This window comes from Musca domestica, unplaced genomic scaffold, assembly GCF_030504385.1.
Source record: "Musca domestica strain aabys unplaced genomic scaffold, Musca_domestica.polishedcontigs.V.1.1 22, whole genome shotgun sequence".
Taxonomy (NCBI): Eukaryota; Metazoa; Arthropoda; class Insecta; order Diptera; family Muscidae; genus Musca; species Musca domestica.
Window position 1 is genome coordinate 5,852,819 of NW_026712262.1, and position 26,046 is coordinate 5,878,864.

Below are 26,046 nucleotides of genomic sequence, written 5' to 3' on the forward strand. Positions count from 1 at the left end.
ACAAAAATGAGAAAATGAGAAGAATGTGTGCAATGACTGAAGATGGATAATGTTGTTTTCTCTCTATTTATATTGCAGGAGAGTGCGAACATTATACGCTTGTCTGGGTGAAAGTGAAGGTGAACTATCATTTGAACCAAATCAGATTATTACAAATGGTAAGTGAAAAAAGTTTTCGGTTTTGAGAATGATTACGAGCTATGCAAATAAATTAAATATTAACAAGAAAATGTTTTCAAAAACTCTGAATTCTAAAAATCGGTACAATTTCTAATCATCTACAAAAAGATGGAAAATACAACCCAGACGGAAATATTTTATTTGACTTTTGAAGTGAGTCTTACAGAGACCCTCATGCCTTCGGCGGCGAAAATGTAAACAAAAAAAAAAAAAAACATCCATCTTTTGACTGGCTTCACGCATACCATACGATATTCTACTAAATTGAAAGCAAGGCCTATATCAGGTCGGACAAGAAGATTACTTTTGACAAAGAAGATCAATTTTGGCAATAAACTGTTTGCACTATTGTGATTTGACTCTCTTTAAATTTCAAGTCACAATAAACTTAGTTGGCAGATGGGCTTTCTGCCAGACCTTTTATAGGCCATGACTCAAATAAAATGAATACGAATTTTCTGTTTTTTGTTTTGCGATTTTGCGTCTGGTCAATTCATCCGCCGATTCATTGCCAGATATTTTGCAGGGACCCAACAGAGTTTGACAAACGATTTAACCCTTTTCAGAGCATTCATGCACTCCAGAACTGTATAGATTTGATTGTAAATGAATTTAAAGGTTTCAGGGCCGCTTGACCATCGACATATATAGTCACCGGTCCGTCCAGTTCATTGATTTTATTTGCCAGCAGCTCTATGGGCTTCCTGACAGAAAAGATTTCTGCCTGAAAAACGCTACAGTCGTTGTTTAGTCTGAAAGATCTTTGGATACTTAGACTTTCATAGTAGACTCCAGCTTCCGTTCCACTTTCCATCGTTGACCCATCATTATAGACAGATATACCGTTAAAAGGTAGAGTGTCGCGGGTCCAGATGTCTCTTTTATGTATTTGGATATCAAGGACTTCAAAGCTGTGCGGGAATTTCCCAGCAATCAGCAAGACCACATCGTCGTCGTAAGCCACGACCTTTGTTCCGCCGTGTTCCAGTTCGATTAGAATGTCATTTATAACCAAAAGCCAGGTAGTGGTGGCGGGATGTCTCTAGTGACCGTTTTCCTAACAGAACACTCCCCGATGCTTGAGTTGATGATTCTGGAGTGGTGGTATACTAAGTTTTGCGAGGGAACTATGAATTGCCTCGAATGTGACATTATTGAAGGCTCCCTCGATGTCGAGAAAGGGTGCCAAAGTGAAGTACGAGTTGTTCAGGTTCCTCTGATTCAACAGATTTGCCTTTCATATAGGCATGTTAAGCTGTGCTCAACGAAGTCAAGGGTATCATAGATCTAATCTTAATGACTATTAGTCTATCCAGCGTTTTCAATAGAAAAGACGAGAGACTGATAAGTCTGCATTCTTTTGGAGGTACATGACTTGGTTTCCCAGTCTTGGGAATATAAGTGACTGGAATGTGAGAGAGACACAGACAAACCATGGCGGGAATAAAACCATCCGGTCCCGGTGACTTGAAAGGTTTAATTGAGTTTGTAGCCCACAAAATCTTGGTATTGCTCACAATCCTCTTAATCAGACTTACATCCTCTGTCCCACGATGCTGACTAAACCGATCTACCAATCGGTCATTTACCGCATCGGAGCAGTATTGTACTTGAATTAGTTTTAGAGTAGTTGGACTGAAAGTTGTTTATTTTCAAACTCCCACTTAATGTTATATGTTACTTGTTTATGTACCAGATTGAGTTCTTTTAAATTGGGTGCATATTAAGGAATCTCAGGAATATAGGGAATATCCGTGTTATCCGTGGCATGTTATTTTGGAGAAATTATACTTTGTCAAGTATTTCGAACCTGTTTACTTACTGCTTCTTTATTTATTTCTGATAGAAAAAAATAGGAATAGGAAATAACACATATTCTTAAATTCTTTCACGGTTCACACTGCAATATTGGTTGTTAGACTTGGAATATATTTCCTGCTTTTCTCTTTTTTTTTTTTTTTGAAATGAAAAATATATTGCAAATTTATGATTGAAATTCACCATTAATCTTCTCTTTCAGTTGGCTTTTCACACGAACCCGGCTGGTTGCAGGGCACATTAAATGGTAAAACTGGTCTTATACCAGAGAACTATGTTGAACACTTGAAACCATACCATTAGTCATGTAAGTCTAATCATCAATTATCTTTAGAGAGATGCGCTTAGAAATATTTTGAATTATTTATAAAGAAAATTACAAAAAAAAAAAAACATAGAACCGAAGTAGTAAGATGTGGTCAAAGTGTACCCCACCACCACCCCCCGAAATAAATATATTAAACAATGAATTATTAGAATTTCTAAAAACAAAAACAATTAGTAGGCATACATACAATAACTAAACAAAAAACAACATATGTGATGTTTTGCGAAAATATAAAATTTATGAATTCCCAAATTTTAGTGAAAGATTCCATTGAACGGTCTTAGATATAAACCTACAGCACAAACTAGCAATTCTAGCGGAATTACCAACGAATTGCAATGAACATGAAAATTACTTTATCGAAATAAACACACACACAAAGACACCCAAAACCACAACTACTTGTAAAATTAAATAAGAAAATTTGTTATTTCGGTTTTGTGTATTAACCACTTTTTTTCTAACAACAACATTGTTTTTGATACGATTTTGAAAATCTATTGGAAAAAAAGAATTGAAACCAATCAACCAACAACAAAAATGTATCCTTATTGCTTTACACGCACACACACACACTTTTACATGAAATATGTATGTATAAAATTTATGTAAAATATTATATTATTAATATTTATTTATATATAATTAATAACCTATCTATATCAGAAAGAAATATTGTATGTGTTAATTTCGATTATTTTGAAAAGTTGGCACTTAGCCAAAACAGCCAGCCAGCCAACCAATCGACAACTTGAAATCAACAACCAACCAAATCTATTAATCTACCTACCAATCTACCTATGTATCTACTAGCTATCTATCTATTATTATTATTACCAATGCTATTTATGTGTATCTGTTGTATATCAATGATATTAAACGAAAAATAGGCTTCTTCCTCTAATCTTTATTGTTGTTGTATTCTATGCAGATAAATATTATTATATATTTTTTCTTTTGTCAAATGCCTATGTGAAGAAAGCTTATTTTATTGTCTATTAAAGAAAACAAATACATTTTTGCTATAGAATATACACCAACACACATAAACAAAGTCAGCTCTAAAACGAAGAAAAATAAAAAAAAAAAAAAACAACCACCTAAGATTTTTCTTAAAAATCTTTCTAAAAGATTTTCAATAATTAAGCTTTGCTCCATTTTCAAAAAACAAAAAAACAAATTAAAAATAATAACGCTGTATATTTTTGGAATTTTGTTGCTTTGGTTTACTAAACAAGTTATAAATCTTACTTATAATTAGTGTGTACTGTGAAAACACAAAACAACAAAAATTAATCCTTGAAACGCTTACTTTGTACATATATACACATTTATATATACATATTTACCAATAACTATACTATGTATAACAAATTGTTTGTAAAAAACAATATTACATTTAATTACAACTACAATTATTATTATTTAAAATAAATTAATTTAGAATTTTTATGTTTAATTTTAGTAAATGTAAATGTTGAATGAATAAACACAAACAAAATTTAATTTTTTATTTTTTTTTTGTTTTCAAGAAGTTTAAATAAAATTGTTTTGAAACGAAATCACCAAAATTTGTAAAAATAAAGCCTGATTCTATGCATTTTTATACTGAAATGAAATAAAACTTTGGTGTCTCTGTAGCCCCGGGTCTCTAATTGCAATTTTGAAATCCTGTAATTTAATTTCATTTAAGGCCGTATTCCATAGTTCTACCGAATGAAATCCCAAAAGAACAAAATCGATAATATACAAATCAGAAAAGAGAGTGTGGCAATTTAACGAAACACCGAACTTAAATATCGATCATTTATTACTGGTATTTCTTTTAATCGACCTTCAAAGGGATATAAAATAAACTGCCTTGCAAATAGATTGTGGGAAAACATTAAGAATTTAATTATTATTATTCTATTAATTTTCTATTTAACAAAAGAAAAATTAAAACATTTCTACAAAATCGCATTTGGGGCCGTTTTATGTATCTCGAAAGAGAAACAGCCGTTTTATGTCCGTTTTTATACACTCCACCATACTATTTACGGTATATTTACTTTGTCATTCCGTTTGTAACTCCTCGAAATACTCATGTCAGACCCAACAAAGTATATATTTTTTTGATCAGCGTAAAATTCGATTTAACGATGTCCGTCTGTCTCTGTGTTGTAATCACACTATCTTTCGAACGAATTGAGATAGAAGGCTAAAATTTTGCACACATATTAATTTTGCCAGTAGGCAGGTTAAGTTCGTAAATAGGCCATGTAGGTCCACGTTTTTATATAGCCCCCATATAACGGTACCTCCCGATATTCGCTATTTTGATGATTTCAGCGACATTATTCACCTAAATTGTTTCAAATTTGGTATTTGAAGTTCGTAATAGATACTACAGCCTATGACAGAAAATTGTCTATGCAGGTCCAGGTCTTCGTGTATCAGTATATATATCAGTACCTCCCTATATTAGGTATTTTAACGATTTGAGGTACAATACTCACCGAAATTGTTTGAGATATCGCATTTGAAGTTCGTAATGAATGGTCCAGGTCTTCGTGTAGGCCCCATATATCAGTACCTCCCTATTTTAGGTATTTTAACGATTTGAGGTACAATACTCACCGAAATTGTTTGAGATATCGCATTTGAAGTTCGTAATGGATGCAACAGCCTGTGACAGAAAATTCTCTACGCAGGTGCAGATATTTGGAAGATTTTAGCTAGATGATTCACCGTTTATTCCAAGTTTCGAATTTGAAAATAGTAATGACTTATGACAAACAATGCCTATGTAGGTCCGAGTCGTATAGACCCCAATATAACGGCTATATTCGGTATTTTTAAGATTTTAACAGAATTTTTAACGGATTTTATTTTTTGAAAATTTCCAAATTCGTTCCAAATAGTGGAGAGTATTCAAAGCTCGGCGCGGCCAAACTTACTGCTTTCTAAATTGTTTCAAATATATATTTTTTTTGATTTAATATCAATCACAAAATTTATAAATCGCATAGATTTTGTTTTTCTTTAACATGTTCTTGCTCCTTGCACAATGCAATGCAATGATGTGTCTTTTGTGTGAACTAACTTGGTTTAAATTGACACGTCTTGTGTAGTGTCTCTATAAAAAGAAATGCCATTACAATAATGATCGCCATACTCTCACAAATGATTTTGTATATTCAATGGCATCGAAAAAAGTCAATTTTTTAGGGTTAAAATAAAAGTGCGGTTATTTGGTTTAGCATAACCAAGTTGTCTCCCAGAAAAATTCCAATTTATCAAAATATCTTCCAAAAATTTAACATGACAAGGAGCTGCTTAAAGTCTATAAAAATACTAGTCTCTTAGTTAATCAAAACGTAAACCGAATAACCCTATCTTTATTTTAACAATAATTTCTAATAAAACTGCGCCATTTTTTGCCAATATTTGCATTACAAATAAAAAACACCAAAAACAAATGAAAACACACAAAATACAAATAATACCCAAAAAATTTTGAAAGCAGCAGCATTTTCCTTGAATATGAAAATTACATGTTTAAATAGAATGACTAACAAACAACATTTACACCGAAACGATAAACAGCAAATTACAACAAAACAAAGAAAACAAAATTAAATATTGAAAACCAAAATAAATTTTTATACAGAAAAAGAAAATACGACTTACATTATAAAATGAATTACATTTTTTAAGATGACGATGATGACGACGACGACGAAGAAGAATAATTAAAAGATATGAAAAGCTAAAAACAAGTATTTTATAAATCGTTTATTGTGATATTTAAATTAATATTCTGTTCAAAAGAAAATGTAAAACGAATGAATATCCAAAACTACTACCCCTGCCCAAGCAGCCAAATTCAAAGGAACGTTGTTTCCTAAACCCCCAACCAATCAAACCTGCATTTCATTTCATTCCATTTTTGTTTTTTGGTATTTTAATTTTTATAAGCAAAGTCTTTAGAAACCCAGAAAAAATATATTTTATAAAACTTTCAACTTGCCCATGGACTGAAAGGCCCATGTGGTGGAAAAACCATATTCCAACCTTTACATCCTTTCTCTATGTTAATTATCTTGTGTATTTGTTGTATATACATACATAAACAAACAAACTTATTTTTGTTAATTTACACATGTATACACCCCCCTTTAATTAATCAAATTTTATTGTACCATATAAGTTTATATTTTACATAATAATAAATTATCAAAACACCTTTCCATATGGATAAAATTGTTAGCACTTTTTGTTTGAAAGCACAACAAAAACAACAAATTTATGAAAAATTGCCTTATTAATGAATATTTGTTTTTAATTTTATAAGATTTTGAACTAAGTATCAGATAGCTACCTATCTATCTACGTATGTGCATTTTGTAAATATATATGTTTATTAATTATTATTATTATTATTAAATTTATATTTTTCCCTTATTATTTCAAATGTAATCCTGTACATTTTATCGAAAAGAATAAAAAATATTAAATAATTTAATAAAAACACACTTTATTGTTATTTTTATTTATTTCTATATAAGGAAGTTTTGTTTGGTTTTGTCCTCAATGCCCCAATGCGACTCCCAAAAGATATATTTATTATTTTTTTTAAATGAAACAAACAAACCAACCAACCCACATGCCACTAAAAATATACATATACATATTATAATGAAAAAATAAGAAGCAAAAAAAATATATAAATAAATATTCTATTCTATATTAATGTACATTTTTAATGATAAATATCAAGGAAATAATAAAAAATTGAATAAATGAAAAAATCTAGTTATTGTAATATGTGAAATAAAAAAAAAACACAAATAAATAAACATAATGGAATAAATTATATAAACATGCGTTTTATATTTTATTTGGCTACCTTTACCTTAGGATCTGATCAAAGTTTTACAAAAGTATTCATGTAGGAAAAAATTTGGAAAAAGAAGTCGGACTCATCATTAATTTTTGCATTTCATACCATTCCATGATTTTTCAGCCTTTAATGGATATGATAGCATATGTAATAGAGCCTTTGCTACATTTGGCCAATGAGCCCTGAACTATTTTGGGGTTGTTCACTTGACATTTCCCACAACTCAGACTCCCTATTGTGCAGTGAAATAATAAAAAAATTGCAGCGAATTGAAAAAAAACGTGGTACATTTTTCAGAAGTAATCAAGGTTTTTTTTATCCACAAAAATGTATGCCATTTCTTTTGGCTTCTTTTTGGTATTTGACTGGGGATGAATATGTGTTAAATGATCAATAAAGCAAGCTAAAGCGTATCAGTCGGTTTTGCCGACAGATGCATACCTTCAGCCAATGTTCGATGATTTAAATATATTTTGACTTCTATTATGATTATTCAAATTGTTGACCCTCTATGGAGTGGGTTTCGAAGGAATGGACCAATATTGTCCATTTCGTATCGGACCTTATTAAATATAGAAATATTGCGAAGTGCCAGTTTTGGGCTTCAATTTATAGGATATATATAATAATTCTTATAGTTAAAATGTGCGTGAGGTACCAGATATAGTCAATCGAAGTATTTAATTTTCACAATTAACCTTATACATATATATTGGACTGGGCAAAATTACAAGAAAATCGAACATTTATATCCAATTTTGTCCGAAATCATAAATTCCATATTCATCTTCATTTTATGCTTATTTCATTTTCGCCATGTGGGGAAGTACAAGAAGAAATGGTTCGCTTTCTACTATCTTTATAACAGATTTTGTGTTGAAAGAAATATTGAGATGTGCCAAGTCTAAATGAAATCGAATATTAATTTCGCGTTTTATGATATTCATGGATATTCAAACTTTTAGCCCTTTGCAGGGGAGGCACCAGAAGGAGTAGAGCAATATTGTTTTCATTTTCGTACCTGACGTAACACTGATGGAAATATTAGGATTTGCAAAGTGGAAGCAAAATTTGATTATCCGTTCTCTTTCCATGCAATAAAATATTTTTTGAAAATTTCGAACTTTTGGGGGTACCAGAAGAAGTGGACCGATATTGCACATCTCCCAACTCGATCTAAGTTTGAAAATAATATTACGATGTACGAAATTCGGACAAAATCTGATACTCCCTTCGAGAGTTATCGTGCGCACCAGCCAGACAGACGAACGGACATTGCTAGATCGACACCAAATGTCCTGAAACGGATTTGTTCCAAAGTGACCTAGGGTCTAAAACATTTATTTTGAAATGTCACGTTTTGGCCGTATCAAATAATATATACCCTCTCTAGCCATATGGCTGAGAGAATAAAAATCAAACACTTAATTTTAACTTTTAGTATTTAAGTTTCGAATGGGAGAATGAGATTTGCAGTAAATATTTCCGTAAAATACATCTTATTTAAACACCTTTCGCCTTAAAGAATATTTTATGTTGTTTACAGGTGTCTACTCAAAAAACAAAGTCAGAGAAATAAAAAAAAAAATCGGGAAATATTTGGGGACATTGATGCAAATATTTTATTTTATTTTTTTTTGATATACAATGAAAAAACATTTCTTTTGTAGCTTATAGTGAAATTTGATGAAGAATATTTTTGTCTGTGACATCGTCCTTCCAAAATGATGTTGTGTAGGAAATTTTTCCACATATTCATACAAAGTATGGCTTTAACCTTAAAATGAGCTTTTAATATAAATGAATTCGAATGAAGTCTTCCAGGATCTATAGTACAATTTTATGAAAATTATTTTGTGGAATATTTTGACTTGCTGTGATTCCGTTTTAAGGGGGTTTTAATTATACTTAAGAAACTGACCTAAAACACCCCTTTGTTAACTCGTTTGGGGGTTAAGATTTCCTACCAAAATATTATTCATATTTATATCTGCAATATTGCCTACATACCTAAAATGCACGGATTTCGAGGAATCTTTATCAGAAAATTCCCAAAACTGTGCAAGAGGGGGAACTTGTCCCCTCTGTTTATTTTACTTGGCGATTTGAACTTTCAAAACGCCGATCCACGTGTCTTCTTTTTTAGCTCTACTTTCACAATCTGTAATTGCACGGTGCAATAAGGAATTGTCTGCCTTGCATAGTACATATATTTATTGTAATATGTATACATACATTATAACGTTTAATTATAAATCTGCGTGTGAGAGGTACAAAAAAGACTAAATCCGTTTTTTAAAAAAAAGTAAAAAGCTTGTTTAAAAATATATTTTCACTCATTTTACATTTTATGACAGCTTTTACTTTTCATATTCTTTCAACAATTTTCAAAAACAGATCTCCACAAAAACTAAATATCCGTTTCTTGAACCTTAAGCTATTCGTTGCGGATGCATTTGCTAAATTTTTGTGTGCTCCATATGTGTAATTTTCGTTTAAATTGAATGAATTTCCGCACATCCGATCGAATTAAGCCTAGAAGCTTAAAACATGTTCAGATATAGCTTTGGTTTCCATATATAAGTTTCATCCGATTTGGTATATAAGTTCCGCACATTCGTTATACGCTATCCACAACAATGATTTTTGGTATTAGATATCAGCTCAGAAATAACTCTACTAAATTTTATCAAGATCGGTTCAGATTTAGATATAGCTCCAATATATATCTTAGATTGACTTCAACTATATTCTGCACTTAATGTGTAATATCAGACCAATTTGGGGGATGTTGGTGGATTTTGACACAATAACCGAATTAAGTTTAGGAGGAAGTGTGTTCAATTTGGTTAAAATCGTTTAGATATATAGCTATAGGTTCCGTATATTTCTTTTAACCGATTTTGTATCTAAGTCCCTCACATACGTAAAATGCACTTAACAATCACAATATTTGGTGCCAGCTATCAGGTCTGCCAAATTTTATAGAGTTCGTTTCAGATTTGCATATAGCTCCCATAGATATTTTCGTCCGATTTCACATTTATTGTGCCCCAGAAGTGTAATATCAGCGCAAATAGGATGGCTTTTTGAAAATCGATTCATATATAGCTATGGCTTCGATTTTAATTTAAGTATTCTTAAAGTCAAAAGACACAAATACCTTTACCAAATTTAGTTGACATCGAATCAGAGCAGGATATATATTTTTTTAAACTCCATTTATTTCGTAAATGGTTAAAATATGGATATATTTTTTTAAATATTTTTACATCACTGTTTTTAAAACCTTTGTGTTCTAGAATACCTGTAGTCGATGTTTCCATTTTAAAATTATAACTTTTGATTTGAAAAATCTAAATTATTACTTAAATTTTTATGGGTGCTGCCTCAGAAAGTTATCGTTAGCCAAGAATACAGACGGTCGGACAGTCGAGCATGACATAGATTGACACAAAATGTTCTAAAACAGATTTCATTCTATGAGACATAGGGCCTAAAACCTTTATATTCATGAAACACATTTTGGCGGCATAACATCATATCTTTATTCGTAGACTGGGAGTTTAAACAAACCCCTGCACAGTGGTCGCTGCCATTGGCCAAAATTCAAAAAATGAAAATCAGATATTTATTGTCAAATGTGTACAAATGAACTCTTAAGGGGCTAAGCTTTTTAGAAAATATTATAATAATCTTGGCTTCAATCTAACGGGACACTTCGAAAATAGCATCAAAAAAAGAGAAAATGTAGTTAGTTGTTTTTTTCAGTGGGATCAGAGAAAAAGTGGAGTAAAAATAGAACTGTATTACAAAATTAAATACATTTTAAAATTACAAATCTTGGCATTATTATTGAAAAGCAAGGTATTAACTTATTTTTAGTGCAGTAATTTGTGTGTTTAGTATATGTGTATAATATAGAAGATGTGAGTGTTCTGAGTTGCCTTTAAGATTAATTTTGAAAATAAAATTAGATTTCAGTTAAAGTTTTAATTGTTTTCCCCCCTGAATCCTCCAATGTGATTTTTTTCACGCCATTAGTAATGGTCCTAAGATTCTAAAAGTGCTAATTTAACTTTCAGATTTTGTCAGATGTGTACGTTATGCCCAATATACTGAAGTGACTTCGCTGCAATTTTGTCAGTTCTATGGTGCTAGTGACATAGAATATGTTTTTGTTGTTAGTGATTGATAGGGATCTAATTGAGGGGTGTTCAATAATGTTGCAAGCATTGTTCTCTGGGTATAATATTTATGTCGAAAATTTTAAGGCCTTTGCACTGGAAACTGCTAAAGAGTTAACAAATTTATATCCATGGCACACAGATCTTATTAACCGTCTTCTTCTGAGCTCTTACCCTTTTATAATGGGCAGCGAACCTTACCAAACAATAACCAGTAAAGAAAGTCTTAAAGTCGAGCTGGACCGACTTCATGATACCCTACACCACTTTGCATATTTAGTAGAGCGTCACATAACAAATAAAGGTTTTAATGGGGAATTTGTGAGAATTAAATCATACCAACAATGATTATAGTAATAATTAAAAGTCCAAAGGAACTAATATATGGGAGGAATATCCTCCTCTGAATCGATATCTATTAAATTTGTTGAGGCATTTGCGTCTTTTCAATTCGGGCTTGTATTATCCATTTGGTGCACAATTAACTTGAAATCGGATAGATATATATGAGAGCTATATCTAAATTTGATTTGGGCTAATATTACACGTTTGGTGTACAATAAAAGGCGAAGATATATATTTGAGCCATGTCCAAATATTAACAGATCTCGATCAAATTTAGAAAAGGTTTTTCTGAGTTATATTTGATATATTTTCCCCAAATATCGTTGTCACAGAGTGCATATTACGGCTGCGGAGGACAAAAATAACAAATCGGATGAACAATATATATGGGAGCTATATATATATCTGAACCGATTTCGATCAAATTTGGCATACTTATTTTCAGGTCCCATCTGGTCGTACGTATATTCCATACAAGTTTGCTGATATTACAAGTTTGGTGCACAATATAAGGCAAATTGGATGAATATATATGGGAGCTATACCTAAATTTTGACCGGTTATATCCAATTTCAAAAGGGCCTTAAGTCAAACTAATTATTTGTGCAAAATTTATCTTTGATTTAATTTTACATTAAATTGTTATTTTATTTTGTTTACAAAAACTAATCAAATTTGGACTTGATTTGTATAAAAAATGCTTCTATTTTTCGAGGTACCTTACAAGGGACTCTATTTGATGGCGGGTTCTTCCAAATAATTTTCAGTAAGATTGTTTTTTAGCTCATTGGAACGTAAAATGTCAAATAACATTACAATCTGGTGTAGAAATGTGACAAGAATTGGGCAAATAACCCTTATTCGGGAGGTACGTTATATGGGGACCATGCCAAAACATGCATCGACCATATCCATTTTGTCACATTTTTTGTATTTATACCATCAAGGTACCATAACCAAAGATTCATATTGATATCTGCACTGAAAGTATTTTTGGCCGCTGTTCCCATACGACCTCGACCACTGTGCCCTGGTGACAACTATTTGACCTACAATGCTGTGTTACTAGCGAAATGTAAAACAACCGCTATAGTTGTTAGTGGAGACATGAATCAAAAACTGTGGAGACTGATATACAGATGGCGCTAAAAGAGGATGATTTATCTTTTTTTTCATACAGATAAATAACGAAAGTAAGTATGGAAAAAATTAACTTAAAACTTATGAAAGTTTTCATTTTTGTTTATTTAATATTGTAAAGAACAATTTTTATATTTGTTTCTGAACGAAATTATATTGGAAAAAGTGGTATAAATGCATCTTTTTTAAACAACTTAGGTGGAGTAATTTTGACATTTAATGTTTCCTATGCAGTTTTATTTTAAAGAATTGCTCATGTGCTTACCATTTTGAATCTGCCTTGAATATTGGTATTTAAAGATAAATGCAATTGATCGGATCCCTGTAGGAAAGCTGGGGTTATACGCCCCTGTGGTACCAGAACACCATAAAATACTGCAATACAGGGTTGCTCATATTCGACGGACCAATCGACGAGGCTTGTCCGCAGGCAACATTCTTTGCGTCAATTGAATTTTGTACGGGAACAAATGCAAATCAATGCGAATAATCCGTTGTAAAGTGTACCGAGCCGTGCCCAACTGCTGAGAACGGCGTTTTTGGGATGTTCTTGGGAACCTCTCAACACTGGCTCGTACGGCAGCGATATTCTCGGCCGATCGCCTTGGTCGACTTTTATATGGCCTCTTCGGATTAGAAAGAGCCTTACCAGTCAAAATTTTTTCGTATAAACGCTTAATGGTGTCCTTATAAGGCGCACTTCTCACATTTTTTTAATGTTTTAAAAGCACGTTGAGTTTTCACAATTGACTTCTTCTGTTGAATGTAAATTTCAACTATTTCAGAGCGCTCGCGTGGCGTGTATTGGTTCATGGTAAAAATCTGCTTGGACTGACGCTTCAAACGCGGTATGTCATTAAGCGATGTGACATCTCTGTCAAAAGTTATGGCGTTGTCAGATGGGTCCGTCGAATATGGGCAACCCTGTATTCTTAGAGAGAGTATTGTTAAAAGAATCCTTATGGGTACGGTCATGCAAATAAGACGATATCCATTTTCAAAAGAGTTGAAGACAAAATATTAATAAATTATGCACAACCGTATCGAAAACTTTACTGAAATCAGTATATATAATATCAGTTTGGAAATTATTTGAGAATCCGGTGTGAACATGACAGGCCAGCTCTATTAAATTTTTCGAAGTTGATCTTCCATTGACGAAACCATGCTGATGTGGTGACATTATAGATGTTACCAAATGATTTGAGCATGGTAGAATGAAGAAGGTAAAGTCATGCAATCATATGTTCACATTTTTTTCAAAATTATCCATTTGACAACATCTCATTTTAAAAATGTATGCTTCCTAATCTATTATACACCCACAAGAAGATATAGTTCATGCTCACATGTATTTTTTTTTGGTTTTCAAAATCGTTTTGGTTAATCCAAACTTTGACCCTTTTTTATGAGGTACCAGAAGGAATGGTCCGATCTCTACCATCTTTATAATAGATCTTGTGTTGATAAAAATATTGAGATGTGCTAAGTCTGAATGAAATCAGATGTTACTTTCGCATTTTATGATATTCAAAATGTTGACCGTTTGTAGGGGAGATGTCAAAAGGAATGGTCCGATATATCCCAGGTTCACAGCGGATCTTGTGTAAGTAGAAATCATGGGATGTGTGATATATGAATAGAACCGGATGCTTATTTCGGATTTTATGATAGTTTTGGTTATTCAAATTTTAACCCTTTGTGGGGGCGGTACCAGAAGGAGTGAGCCAATATCTTCCATTTCAACGCCAGTCCTTTTGTTAATAAAAACATTCGGATGTGTGAAATTTGAAGACAATCGGACACATACATCACATTTTATAAGAGATGTTCTTATTCAAAATTTTGACCCTTTGTGGGGGAGGTACTTGATGGAGTAGACCGATATTATCCATTTTCACACCCAACGTAGCACTAACGCAAATATTATTTGGAGCATAATCGGATTATCGTTTCTCTTTCTATGCAGAAAATAGATTTTTTTAAAAATTTCGCACTTTTGTGAAGGAGGTACCAGAAGGAGTGGACCGATATTGCCAATCTCCGAACTCGATCTGATTTTGACAAAAATATTACGATGTATCAAGTTTGGGCCAAATCTGATACTCTCTTCGGGAGTTACCGTGCGCACCAGCCAGACAGACAGACAAACGGACGGACCTCGCAAGATTAACTCCAAATGTTCTGAAACGGATTTGGTCCAAAGATACCTGGGGTATAAAACCGTTATTTCGACTAGGCACGTTCTGACCATATCAAATGATATATACCCTCTCTAGCCATATGCCTGAGGGTATAAAAAGGTGTAGATCGACTTGAAATGTCGTGAAGCGAATCTTGGTTCTAAACCGTTATTTCGACGATGCACATTTCGACCGTATCACATATATCTCTTCCTCTGGCCATATGACTGAGGGTATAATGAATACAAATCTAAACTATTAGAAGTAAGGAGTACATTTTTATGAGGTAGAATTTAACTCAGTGCAAATAGTAAATTACAGCCTTTTTGGATAAGAATGTGACTTACCGATCAAGTTATTGTACTTCCAAAATAAAAATTATATCTGATGGGAATATCGATCCTGTCGTTTTTAGTTCTTTTATATTCACTATATTTCTCTCAATACCTTTCCCTTGCGAATCAACTGCCTAATCCACCTAGCTTAGATGTACTTTTTTGTCATCGAATAAGAACTTTCCATCTGCCATTAGTTAGTAAACGTTTTATCCCTGCGCTAGGATGTGTTAATTGAAAATGAAATTCCTGTTTATGTTCGGCATTATTTTATTTATTTATTATCTCTGGGTTTTATAAATACAACAACAAGGACACTTTCGCTTGTGTCCTTTCCTTAAGACTAAGCATTTGACCACACCGAATCCCCTTCTCCTCCCTCAATGGAAATGACATGGTACTACTAACAAGCCAACGGCCTGTCTGTGGCGATATTGGCTTCGAGATAAAGGACAAGATGAGTGAAATAAACTGGAATGGAATTGGATGTTGCTGCAGACGAAAAGTGAATCTGATTGTTGGGTGGAGGAGGGGATTTTGTGTGTGGCGGGTTTTCAATTCATCGACAGCCAAGATTGAGATATGCAACAACACGTGTAGCTTATGTACGCACTCGTCCAAAACGTCGATGATGGCCGCGATAAGGATGAACCAACGTTTCCTTGCTGTCTGTCGTTGGCTCTGCTTTAGGAGTTGGCGGCGATGATGTTGCTCTTCTCTTGCGCTTACCTATGACTGTTCCCGGTGTTGCAACTCCCGACACTGTGCCCAACTGTAGGAGCAGAGGATTACTGACCAAGGCGGCGGCAATGCCCAATACAGCTGCACTGGCCAGCGGAATGAGAAAGCTTTTGGCCAACAGGGCTTTGTGTGAAAAGTCGGGAAAGGTTTTGTGTGCAGCCGTCTCATGCATGTCTGAGTATGTGTATGAGTATTCGCCACCCGATCCAGCATAGTGACCCTTACCTCCGCCATAGACATCGAAGGGAATGCCATCACCAGGAGAACTGCTACCATGACCAGGATAATAAGGACCGCCGCCATGATGATAGTCGACATGGGGATGTGCAACACTATATGGTCCGGCGTGTGGGGATGAATAGTGGTGGGCACCGCCCGAGGGAACATACTCAACACCATGCCCTCCACCATGCAATGGATTACCATAGTGTCCTGTGGGAGAGAATGAAAAGAGAAAGGGGAAAGGTAGAGGAAGGAAATGTAAATTATGTCCTTGTTTTTATGATTTTTATTTTGCAGTAGTCACAACATTTGTTGCTGTCTCCAACTGCCGTGGCGTTGGTCAGTCAGGCAGGCAGACAGACAGACACCTTGATTACGCATTCATATCACTTACCCACGCTTATTCGGTCCTGTAGCCCCGTCTTGTTTAGTAATGCTCCAAAGAATGCCGTTTTGTTTCTGAGATGCTGCCAAGAGTTGTAGCTGTTGGCCAGATGTATGCCATTATCGGGTGGAGAGTAGTTGTTATTGTTTTTGTTCGTGTTTTTGCTACTCGAGGTGGGGAATGCAATGGGTTTGGAGATGAAACCGGAGGTAAGTTTGTTGTTGCTGCTGCTGTCACTAGAACTATAATATGGATTTGGTACCGCATGTACAGAACCTGTTGAACCTGGACCTCTGCGAAATAGACGCACAATAAAAATATAATTGACAACAATGAAAAGTTTAAGTAATTCAAATAAATTTTGGAATATTATCGAAAAACGTTTTAGTTGATTTTATATTTGTTGGATCTTAATATTGTTCGTAATCCAGTCGATTTTTATTTCAGCAGTATGTTGTAGCACCCTACCGTGGATAGAGTGGACTTTAGGAACTGTTAAGTCTGTTTTGTTTGTTATTTTGAAATATTGTGGCATACGCCTTTATGGGGTTATTCCGAAAGGGTTATCCAATATTTCGTATCTGACCTAAGAGATATATGTATTAAAAATGTCCCCGGTTTTCTGGGGAGGTACTGATATATGGGGCCTATACGAAGACCTGTACCTGCATAGACAATTTTCTGTCACAGACTGTAGTTTCCATTACGAACTCTAAATATGCCTGCCTACTGGAAAAATAAACGCATGGGCAAAATTTTAGCCTTCTATCTCAATTCGTTCGAAAGATAACGTGATTACAACAGACAGACGGATAGACAGACAGACGGACATGGCTAAATCGACTTAGAATTTTACGCTGATCAAGAATATATATACTTTGTTGGGTCTGACATGAGTTTTTCGAGGAGTTACAAACTGAATGACAAATTTAATATACCCTCCATAGTATGGTGGAGGGTATAAAAATATTGGGATGTACAATATGATTCTTATTTCAAATTTTATAAGAGTTATAATTATTCCAATTTTTGACCCTTTGTGAGGGAGGTACCAGGAGGAGAGGACCGATATTGCTCATTTCCGAACTCGATCTAATTTTGATAATAATATTGCGATGTAACAAGTTTGGATCGAATCGTATACTCCCTTCGTGCGTTATCGTGCGCACCAGTCCATCAGACGGACGTACGGACCACCCTCGATCAACTCCAAATATTCTAAAGCAGATTTGGCCCAAAGAGACTTAGGGTTTAAAACCGCTATTTAGATGGGGTACGTTTTGGTTTACCTCTGTAGCCATACAGCTGAAGGTATAATTATCAAAAATTTTTAATTTTTTGAAATTTTAAAGCCAACAGATTTAAGATCGGAAGCCGAACTTATTTTCTATAATTAAGAGGATTGGTCAGTAATGGAATTTAAATTAAAGAAAAATATAGAAAAAAAAAAAAACGAATCTGACTGCCCTCTTTACCTTGTGAAAACTGAAAGTCTTATGGCCAAATCAGTAAAATCCTTAAAATGGAGCATTTTTATACCGTACACCGCAAGGTGGTCAGGGTATTATGTCTTTGTGCATTTGCTTGTAACAGGGAGAAGGAAGCGAGATAGACCCATAGTTACTTTTGAGGATCTTCGCATAATCACTTTCTGACTCGATTTATGCATGTTAGTCCGCCTGTCCGTCCGTCCGTCGGTCATGCAGGTCGCATTTATTATCCGATTGAGATGAAATTTTCCCAATCAAATTTGTTTGTCCCAAGGACAAGCCCTATTGAAATTGGTGAGAATCGGTTCAAATTTACAAATAGTTCCCACATATATCTTTAACCGATTTCGTGTTAATTGTGCACCAAATGGCCAATATCAGTCGAATTTTCTTGAATTTTGGCAAATTTAACCGAACGAGTACATAACATTTGGTGAAAATTGGTTAAGATTTAGCTATAACTTCCATATATATGTTTCACCCGATTTGGGGTTTTAAGTGCCTCACATGCGTAATATGAACTCCACAGTACGGATACTTACTCTGATACAGCTCAGAAATAAATTCCTAAAATGTCGGTTCATCGGTTCATATATATCTTTATCCGATTTCAGGTTTATTGCGCATTCAGCCTAAATGGCCTGAATTTTGACACCTCAGAATGAATTCAGCCCAGAAGCATGTACTTAAGTAATGGTAAAAATCGGTTCAGATATAGCTATAGTTCCCATATATGTTTCATCCGATTTGGTGTTAAATTCCCTCACATTCGTAATATGCACTTCACAACATTGATATTTGATACCGGACATGAGATACAGTTCTAAAGTACCTCTGCCAAATTTTATCGAGATCTGTTCAGGTTTTTTTAAGTTTCGATAGACATCGTCATCTAATCTTACGGTTATTGTCCACCATTTATGCAACATCAGCCCAAATTGGATAGATTTTTTCATATTCAATCGATTTTCCATTTGGTGAAACTCGGTCCGGTATCCCTTTTGCTCCAAAAAATATTTTTTAATATAATCCTGCTTGAAGTCATGTCTGTAATAGTGTCATCTCTTAGGGAATTTCAGTTATAAGCTAATCATAAATACATGTCTCCGGGGAATACTTCGAGGTGTTGCAGATGGAACGATAAATTTACTATACCCTCCAATTCATGGTGGAGGGTATAAACCTTAATATGAGGAGTGTTATTAAAATAGAATCGACAGAGTCGCAATGTAATTCTAAACCCAACAATATCTACCATAGGGTATTACATCTTCAACCCCTCGATTCTGATAGTTTTTGCTCCGTTTATTGTCAACACCAACGACAAGAACAAGGGTGATGCTGACGAAACTGTAAAAAGTTGGAGAGACCTCAGTCTCTCACAACGCCAGCAATTGAAGTTAAAAGAGAAACAAAGAAATTCTAAAGCGTTGGGGTGGCATCCATTCGGTTTTTGGTAGACACATCGTATTAGCCATTCACTGGCCATTATTTGTTGCTTTTAGCCCCTTTTAGCCTTTTAGTTGCGCTTCTCCCCCAACTTCTTGTCGATTTTATCCCAAAAATTTGTTCAAATGTTAAGATTGTCGTTTTTGGTGTTTCCAAAGTTTTTTCTCTTTCGTTTTTTTCGGAAACAAATTTTAGGTTGTTCTAATGTTGGAGGAAGTGGCCGCCAGACAAAAATTTACTAATGCCATAAAAATATTTCATCGGTCGTTTCGTGTTCGTTTTCGTTCTGTTTCATCTACAATGGCCAAATCTGAGGCATATACACACATACATAACCGGTACGTGGCATCCTACCACATTGTTGTGAAATGGAGTTTGAATGTGTTATTGGTAGGGCGTAGAGTTGTTGTCCCAGTGAAAGTCGGAACATTTCAACTTTGCACTTTTTATAATCTCTTTTATATGTTTTAAGGAATTTTAGATTATTTTTGTCCACTTTTTTAGTTTGCTCTGACCCTTCCGGTCGTGATTCAGATTCAGTCCCAGCAAAAAAACTAGAGAAATGACCAATTTGTGAGTGTTTAAGCCACGAAACGGATCGGAGGGGAAAGAGGTTTGCATGCTTTCAAAAGGATTTTCAGTTTTATTAGTTGAAAAACTGTAAATTCCTAACATTTTATGTACCATGGAATATTGCAGGGTACCGGCCGCCACAATCAAAGGTGGGTTGGTTGGCTTTTGGTTAGACATTGTTTGGGTTTGCATTTTTTGTGTTTTTTTGTTCCAAACATACATAAATTTATTTATTTCATATCTGGGGAAATGATTTGGGATTGCAGTGACCGCAAAATATTATGACTTGGCAATGTTTTTGTAGGACCATTGAAAGTGGAGAGTAAAAAGTTTCCTTGGCACTCATGAAATATTAGACAATTGACCTGACCGCCATTGTTGTTAAACGTTTTGTTGAAATTGGAAAATGTTTTTGATATAAATTGCCAATGAATGACCCTGTCATTACTTATTTGTGAATAATTCAAATAATAAAAAGAGTGAAACGGTGATTTCTGTTGTAGAGGGCTTTTGACATTTGAATATTCTTTAATAAACAGGGATGGCATATGCGGCCGAAGGATTTGGCATTTCAAAAGTTTTCATCGTACTGGACTTGATATTGATGATGTTGGCGTTTTACAAAAAACAAGTAAAAAAGCTGTAAGTTCGGCCGGTTCGAACTTTGAATACCCTCCACCATTTGGAACGAATTTGGAAATTCTCAAAAACAATAAAATCCTTTAAAATTTTTTTTAAAATCTTAAAAATACCGAATGTAGCAATTATGTTAGGGTATATACGACGACATGAACCTGCGTAGGTAACATTTGTCATAAGCCATTACAATATTCAAATGCGAAACTTAAAAAAATCGTTTATAATATCGATAAAATCAAAATACCGAATATCGGGAGGTACCGTTATGTGGGGGCTATACGAAGACCTGGACCTGCACAGACAACTTTCTGTCGTAGGCTGAAATATCCGTTACTAACTTCAAATATCAAATTTGAAACACTTCTGGTGAAAAATCTCCCTAAAATCATTAAAATACAAAATATCGGGAGGTACCGTTATATGGGGGCTTTACGAAGAGGTGGACCTGCACAGACAATTTTCTGTCTTAGGCTGTAGTATCCATCATGAACTTCAAATACGAAATTTGAAACAATTCTGGTGAATAAATTCCCTAAAATCATAAAAAATACCGAATATCGGGAGGTACCGTTATATGGGGGCTATACGAAGACGTGAACCTGCACAGACAATTTTCTGTCTTAGGGTGTAGTATCCATTACGTACTTTAAATACCAAATTTTAAACTATTCCGGTGAATAATGTCGCTAAAATCATCAAAATACCGAATATCGGGGGCTATACCAAAGCATACCGTTATATGGCTATACCAAAACGTGGACCTACATTACCCATTTTCAATACCAAAAGTCCTGCAGACATAACATACATTTGAGCAAAATTTTATCAATCTACTTCAATTCGTTCGGAAGCTAGAGTGATTTCCACAGACGAACAGACGGATAGACGGACGGACATCTCTAAATCGACATAGAATTTTATGCTGATCAAGAATATATATACTTTGTGGGGTCTAAAATGTATATTTCGAGGTGTTACAAACGGAATGACAAACTTAATATACCCTCCGTACTATGGTGGAGGGTGGAGGTGACTGACTGACGAGAATCAACGCCAAGACGGAACAGCTCCTCAAATTTGTTATTGAGGTCTCTGGAATTGGTATCTGGAATTGTGATATGGAAGTTGTTTTTGGAAATGTGTACTAAATTAATACGAAAACCGGGCGGGCCGACTTTATGACACTCTACACCACTTTACATATTTAGTAGAGCTTCACATTACAAATAAAGGTTTTTATGAAGAATTTGTGAGAATTGAATCACACTAACTATGATTACAGTTATAATTTAAAGTCCGAAAGAACTAGTATATGAGAGGAATATCCTCCCCTGAATCTATTTCTAATAAATTTGTCGAAACAATTGTGCGTTTTCAGTATTATCAATTGTATTATCAATTTGGTGCACAATTAACTTGAAATCGGATAAAGACATATATGGGAGCTATATCCAAATCTGAACCGATCTTGATAAAATTTGGTAAATGTATATCTGAGTTGTATTTGATATTTCCCCGAATACCGTTGTTACAGAGTGTAAATTAAGGCTGCTGAGGACAGAAATAACCAACCGGATGAACAAAGCAAATCGGACACAAAAATATGGGAGATATATCTAAGTTTTTAGCGATCATCTTCAATTTCAAAAGGCAATTCGTAATGGTTACTACAGCCTAAGACAGAAAATTGTCTGTGCAGGTTGAAGTCTTCGTATAGCCCTCATATAATGGTGTCTCCCGATATTGGGTATTTTGATGATTTTAGCGACATTATTCACCGGAATTGTTTATAGCTCAAGTTTCACATTTAAATATTGTAATGGATTATGACAAAAGTTGCCTATGTAGGTCCACGTCGTCGTATAGACCCTAATATAACGGCTACATTCGGTAGTTTTAAGATTTTAACAGAATTTTTAACGGTTTTTATACCCTACACCATACTATGGAGGGTATATTAACTTTGTAATTCCGTTTGTAACTCCTCGAAATACTCATGTCAGACCCAACAAAGTATAATATTCTTGATCAGCGTAAAATTCTAAGTCGATTTAGCGATGTCCGTCTGTCTGTCCGTCTGTCTGTCTGTCTGTCTGTCTGTCTGTCTGTCCGTCTGTCTGTCTGTTGTAATCACGCTAGCTTTCGAATGAATTGAATTCAAATTTGGTATTTGAAGTTCCAAATGGATACCACACCCTAAGATAGAAAATTGTCTGTGCAAGTCTATGTCTTCGTATAGCCCCCACATAACGGTACCTCCCGATATTCGGTATTTTGATGATTTTAGCGACATTATTCACGGGAATTGTTTCAAATCTGGTATTTGAAGTTCCAAATGGATACTACACCCTAAGACAGAAAATTGTCTTTACAGGTCCACGTCTTCGTATAGCCCCAATATAACGGTACCTCCCTATATTCGGTATTTTGATGATTTTAACGACGTTATTCACCGGAATTGTTTCAAATTTGGTATTTGAAGTTCGTTATGGGAACTACAGTCTGTTACAGAAAATTGTCGGTGCGGGTCCAGTTTCGAATTTGAATATGGTAATGGCTTATGACAAACAATGCATATGTATGTCCACGTCGTATAGACCCCAATATAACGGCTATATTCGGTATTTTTAAAATTTTAACAGAATTTTTTAAGGATTTTATTTTTTGAAAATTTCCAAATTCGTTGCAAATGGTGGAGGGTATTAAAGGTTCGGCCCGGCCGAACTTACTGCTTTTTAACTTGTTTTTTTTTTAATTTGCCAAATTTGTTCCAACTGGTGGGGCGTATTCAAATTTCGGCCCGGCCGAACTTATAGCTTTTTTACTTCTTCATATTAAATTTTGGCTTTTGATAGGTGCTAGAGTTTCTTTTCTGTTCAACAATTATCACAGATCAATTCAGACTTCGCACAGTTTCACACTTTTATTTTTGTTTCGTTCCCACCAACCTGTAAAATTCTGGTGGAGGATCATAGCTTTTGGCCGACACTGATGGCGATGCAGACAAGTCTGCCGCCTTGGTATCGCGTTTCGTTAATCCTTCTCGGTACGCATCGGAATTAAATCCTTCGGCAACACTCGTTGTTCTCTGCAGGGTTGTGATCGGTGTTGGTGATGTGGTGAAATCCGTTTTCACATCCTTCGCATCACTTATCCATAGAATATTGAACATCAATAAAAATAAAACGCCGCAAGTAAATCGAATCGTTATCATTTTCAAAGCGATTTTCTTTTTACTTCAACACTACTCGTTTATTTGTTTTTGTCTTGACATCCGCACAAAACCCGGTAGCAAAATAAACTGAGGTAACAAGTTTTGTGTGGGTGACTTTTATAAAGAGTGGTTTGATTGTTACAAAAACCAAAAAAATAAAATGAAATGTTTACAATTGTCGCAAGTCGAGTGCGCGCGGGTATTACACACTTTGTAACAAATTAAATAGTTTTATGTGAAATTATGATTGTTGCTTGGCTGAGTGCGTGCGTGTGTGTTTGTGCGGTTTTTGAAGATTCATGCATAGGTGTGCATACATGTGTGTTTTTGTAAATTTGAGGATATACACAATTTAAGCCTAATACCGCTGATGTTACGCTGGAGGAAATTTCATTTTCAAATTCAGTGATGAGTGCAAGAAGTCTTTGGCTTGTTGTGTTATTTTACCCACCCACCAAGTTTACGTTAGGCACAACAATTAGTAACGCTATACAGTGGGACAGTAGAGAATTTCATTTGAAAAAAACCTAGTCGGTTTGTCGTCAGTTATGCATATGGCTTGTCTTTAGTTTTCTTATGATGCGACTTTTGAATTTTGCCTAAGTGGAGGACCCTGCTGAGTTTAGAAGTAAAGCAAGATTTACAAGAATGAAAGCATTCTTCTTTCCAAAAAATTTTATATTGAAAATAATGACTTTAAACATTTAAACATTTTAGGAAAACTTAGCTGATAATAATCACAAAAAAAAGAAGAAACAATTAGAAAAGCTGTAAATTCGGCCGGGCCGAACTTTGGATACCCTCCACCATTTGGAACAAATTTGGCAATTTTGCAAAAACAAAAAAAAAAAATAAATAAATAAATAAATAAATTTCGTTAAAAGTTCTGTTAAAATCTTAAAAATACCGAATGTAGCCGTGTGCTAAATCGTTAAATCGACTTAAAATTTTATGGTGATATATATACTTTGTGGGGTATAATATGTATGTTTCAAGGTTTTACAAATGTAATTAAAAACTTTATATACCCTCCATGCTATGGTAGAGGGTATAAAAAAGGAACACTGTCTTCTATATTTTCTCCTAGAAGAAAAAGTAATGATCCTGGACTGTACAAAACCTCTATGAGAATGTCACCATAGGATTTTGATTATGTTCTTTATCTCCTCACCCAATCAACAGAAAATGCCAATACTAATATGCGAGAATCTATATGCACATGGGGAATTCCTAAATGCTGAAGTCTGCAATGCTTTATATAAAGTATTAGTTGAAGCCGGTGCGCTTCGCAACCCCTATTGTTTTATTATTGCAAAAAAAAAAAAAATACCTGCCAACATTATATACGAATATTTTGTTCGTTCGCACATTTTGACCCCATTAAATAGAAACAAACGTACAAACATGTTTTATATCCTCCACTTTAAGAAGAAGAGTATCCTAAATTTGTATCTCGAAATATTATATTTGTCAAAAAATTCGTATTTGAAGTCCGTAATAGGTTATAGCTCCGGTGGCAGAACATTGAGTATATAGATCCACGTTTTCCTATAGCGCACATATAACGGTTCCTTCAATATTCGGTATATTGACATTTTTCGGTATATTGACATTTTTTAACAGATTTGTATGAAATTTGGTATTTGTACTTCATAATGGGTTCTACAACTTCCATCAAAACATTGTCCATATTGGTCCTTGTTATCCCAGTCATATTTACCCACGACATTATGACAAATTTGGTTAAGACTCGCAATAGGTTACAATTGATGTAGTATGAAATTGTCTATATAGGCTCCCGTTTTAGTATGGCCCCATATAACGGCTCCGACTATTCTCCTACCGAACTTACTGGAGTCTGTAGTTTAAAGTGGAATCCAGATTCTTTTGCCTAAAAATATTTTCCTTTATACCCTCCACCATACTATGGAG

General features: G+C 34.3%; 2 protein-coding genes across 6 annotated transcripts in view; one reads left to right on the forward strand and one right to left on the reverse strand.

Moving 5' to 3' along the window:
* LOC101892505 (rho GTPase-activating protein Graf) overlaps positions 1-5,783 on the forward strand; it is a 214,584-nt gene extending 208,801 nt beyond the window's left edge. For 4 of the 5 annotated variants that reach the window (XM_011294963.3, XM_011294962.3, XM_005185254.4 and 1 more), the window contains exons 12-13: positions 79-158; positions 2,201-5,783. In XM_011294963.3, the coding sequence (XP_011293265.2) occupies positions 79-158; positions 2,201-2,301 (181 nt within the window). In that variant the 3' untranslated portion in view covers positions 2,302-5,783. The remainder of the gene's footprint in view (positions 1-78; positions 159-2,200) is intronic. The other variant, XR_009342306.1, reaches the window with a different exon arrangement.
* Positions 5,784-15,633: 9,850 nt separating this feature from the next.
* LOC101895149 (uncharacterized) lies at positions 15,634-24,147 on the reverse strand. The gene is made up of 3 exons (XM_005185271.4): positions 23,849-24,147; positions 16,759-17,042; positions 15,634-16,574 (listed from the first exon to the last, which is right to left on the reverse strand). The coding sequence occupies exons 1-3, from the start codon at positions 24,112-24,114 to the stop codon at positions 16,003-16,005; spliced, it is 1,122 nt and encodes a 373-aa protein (XP_005185328.3). The 5' UTR covers positions 24,115-24,147; the 3' UTR covers positions 15,634-16,002.
* Between the last annotated feature and the right edge of the window lie 1,899 nt (positions 24,148-26,046).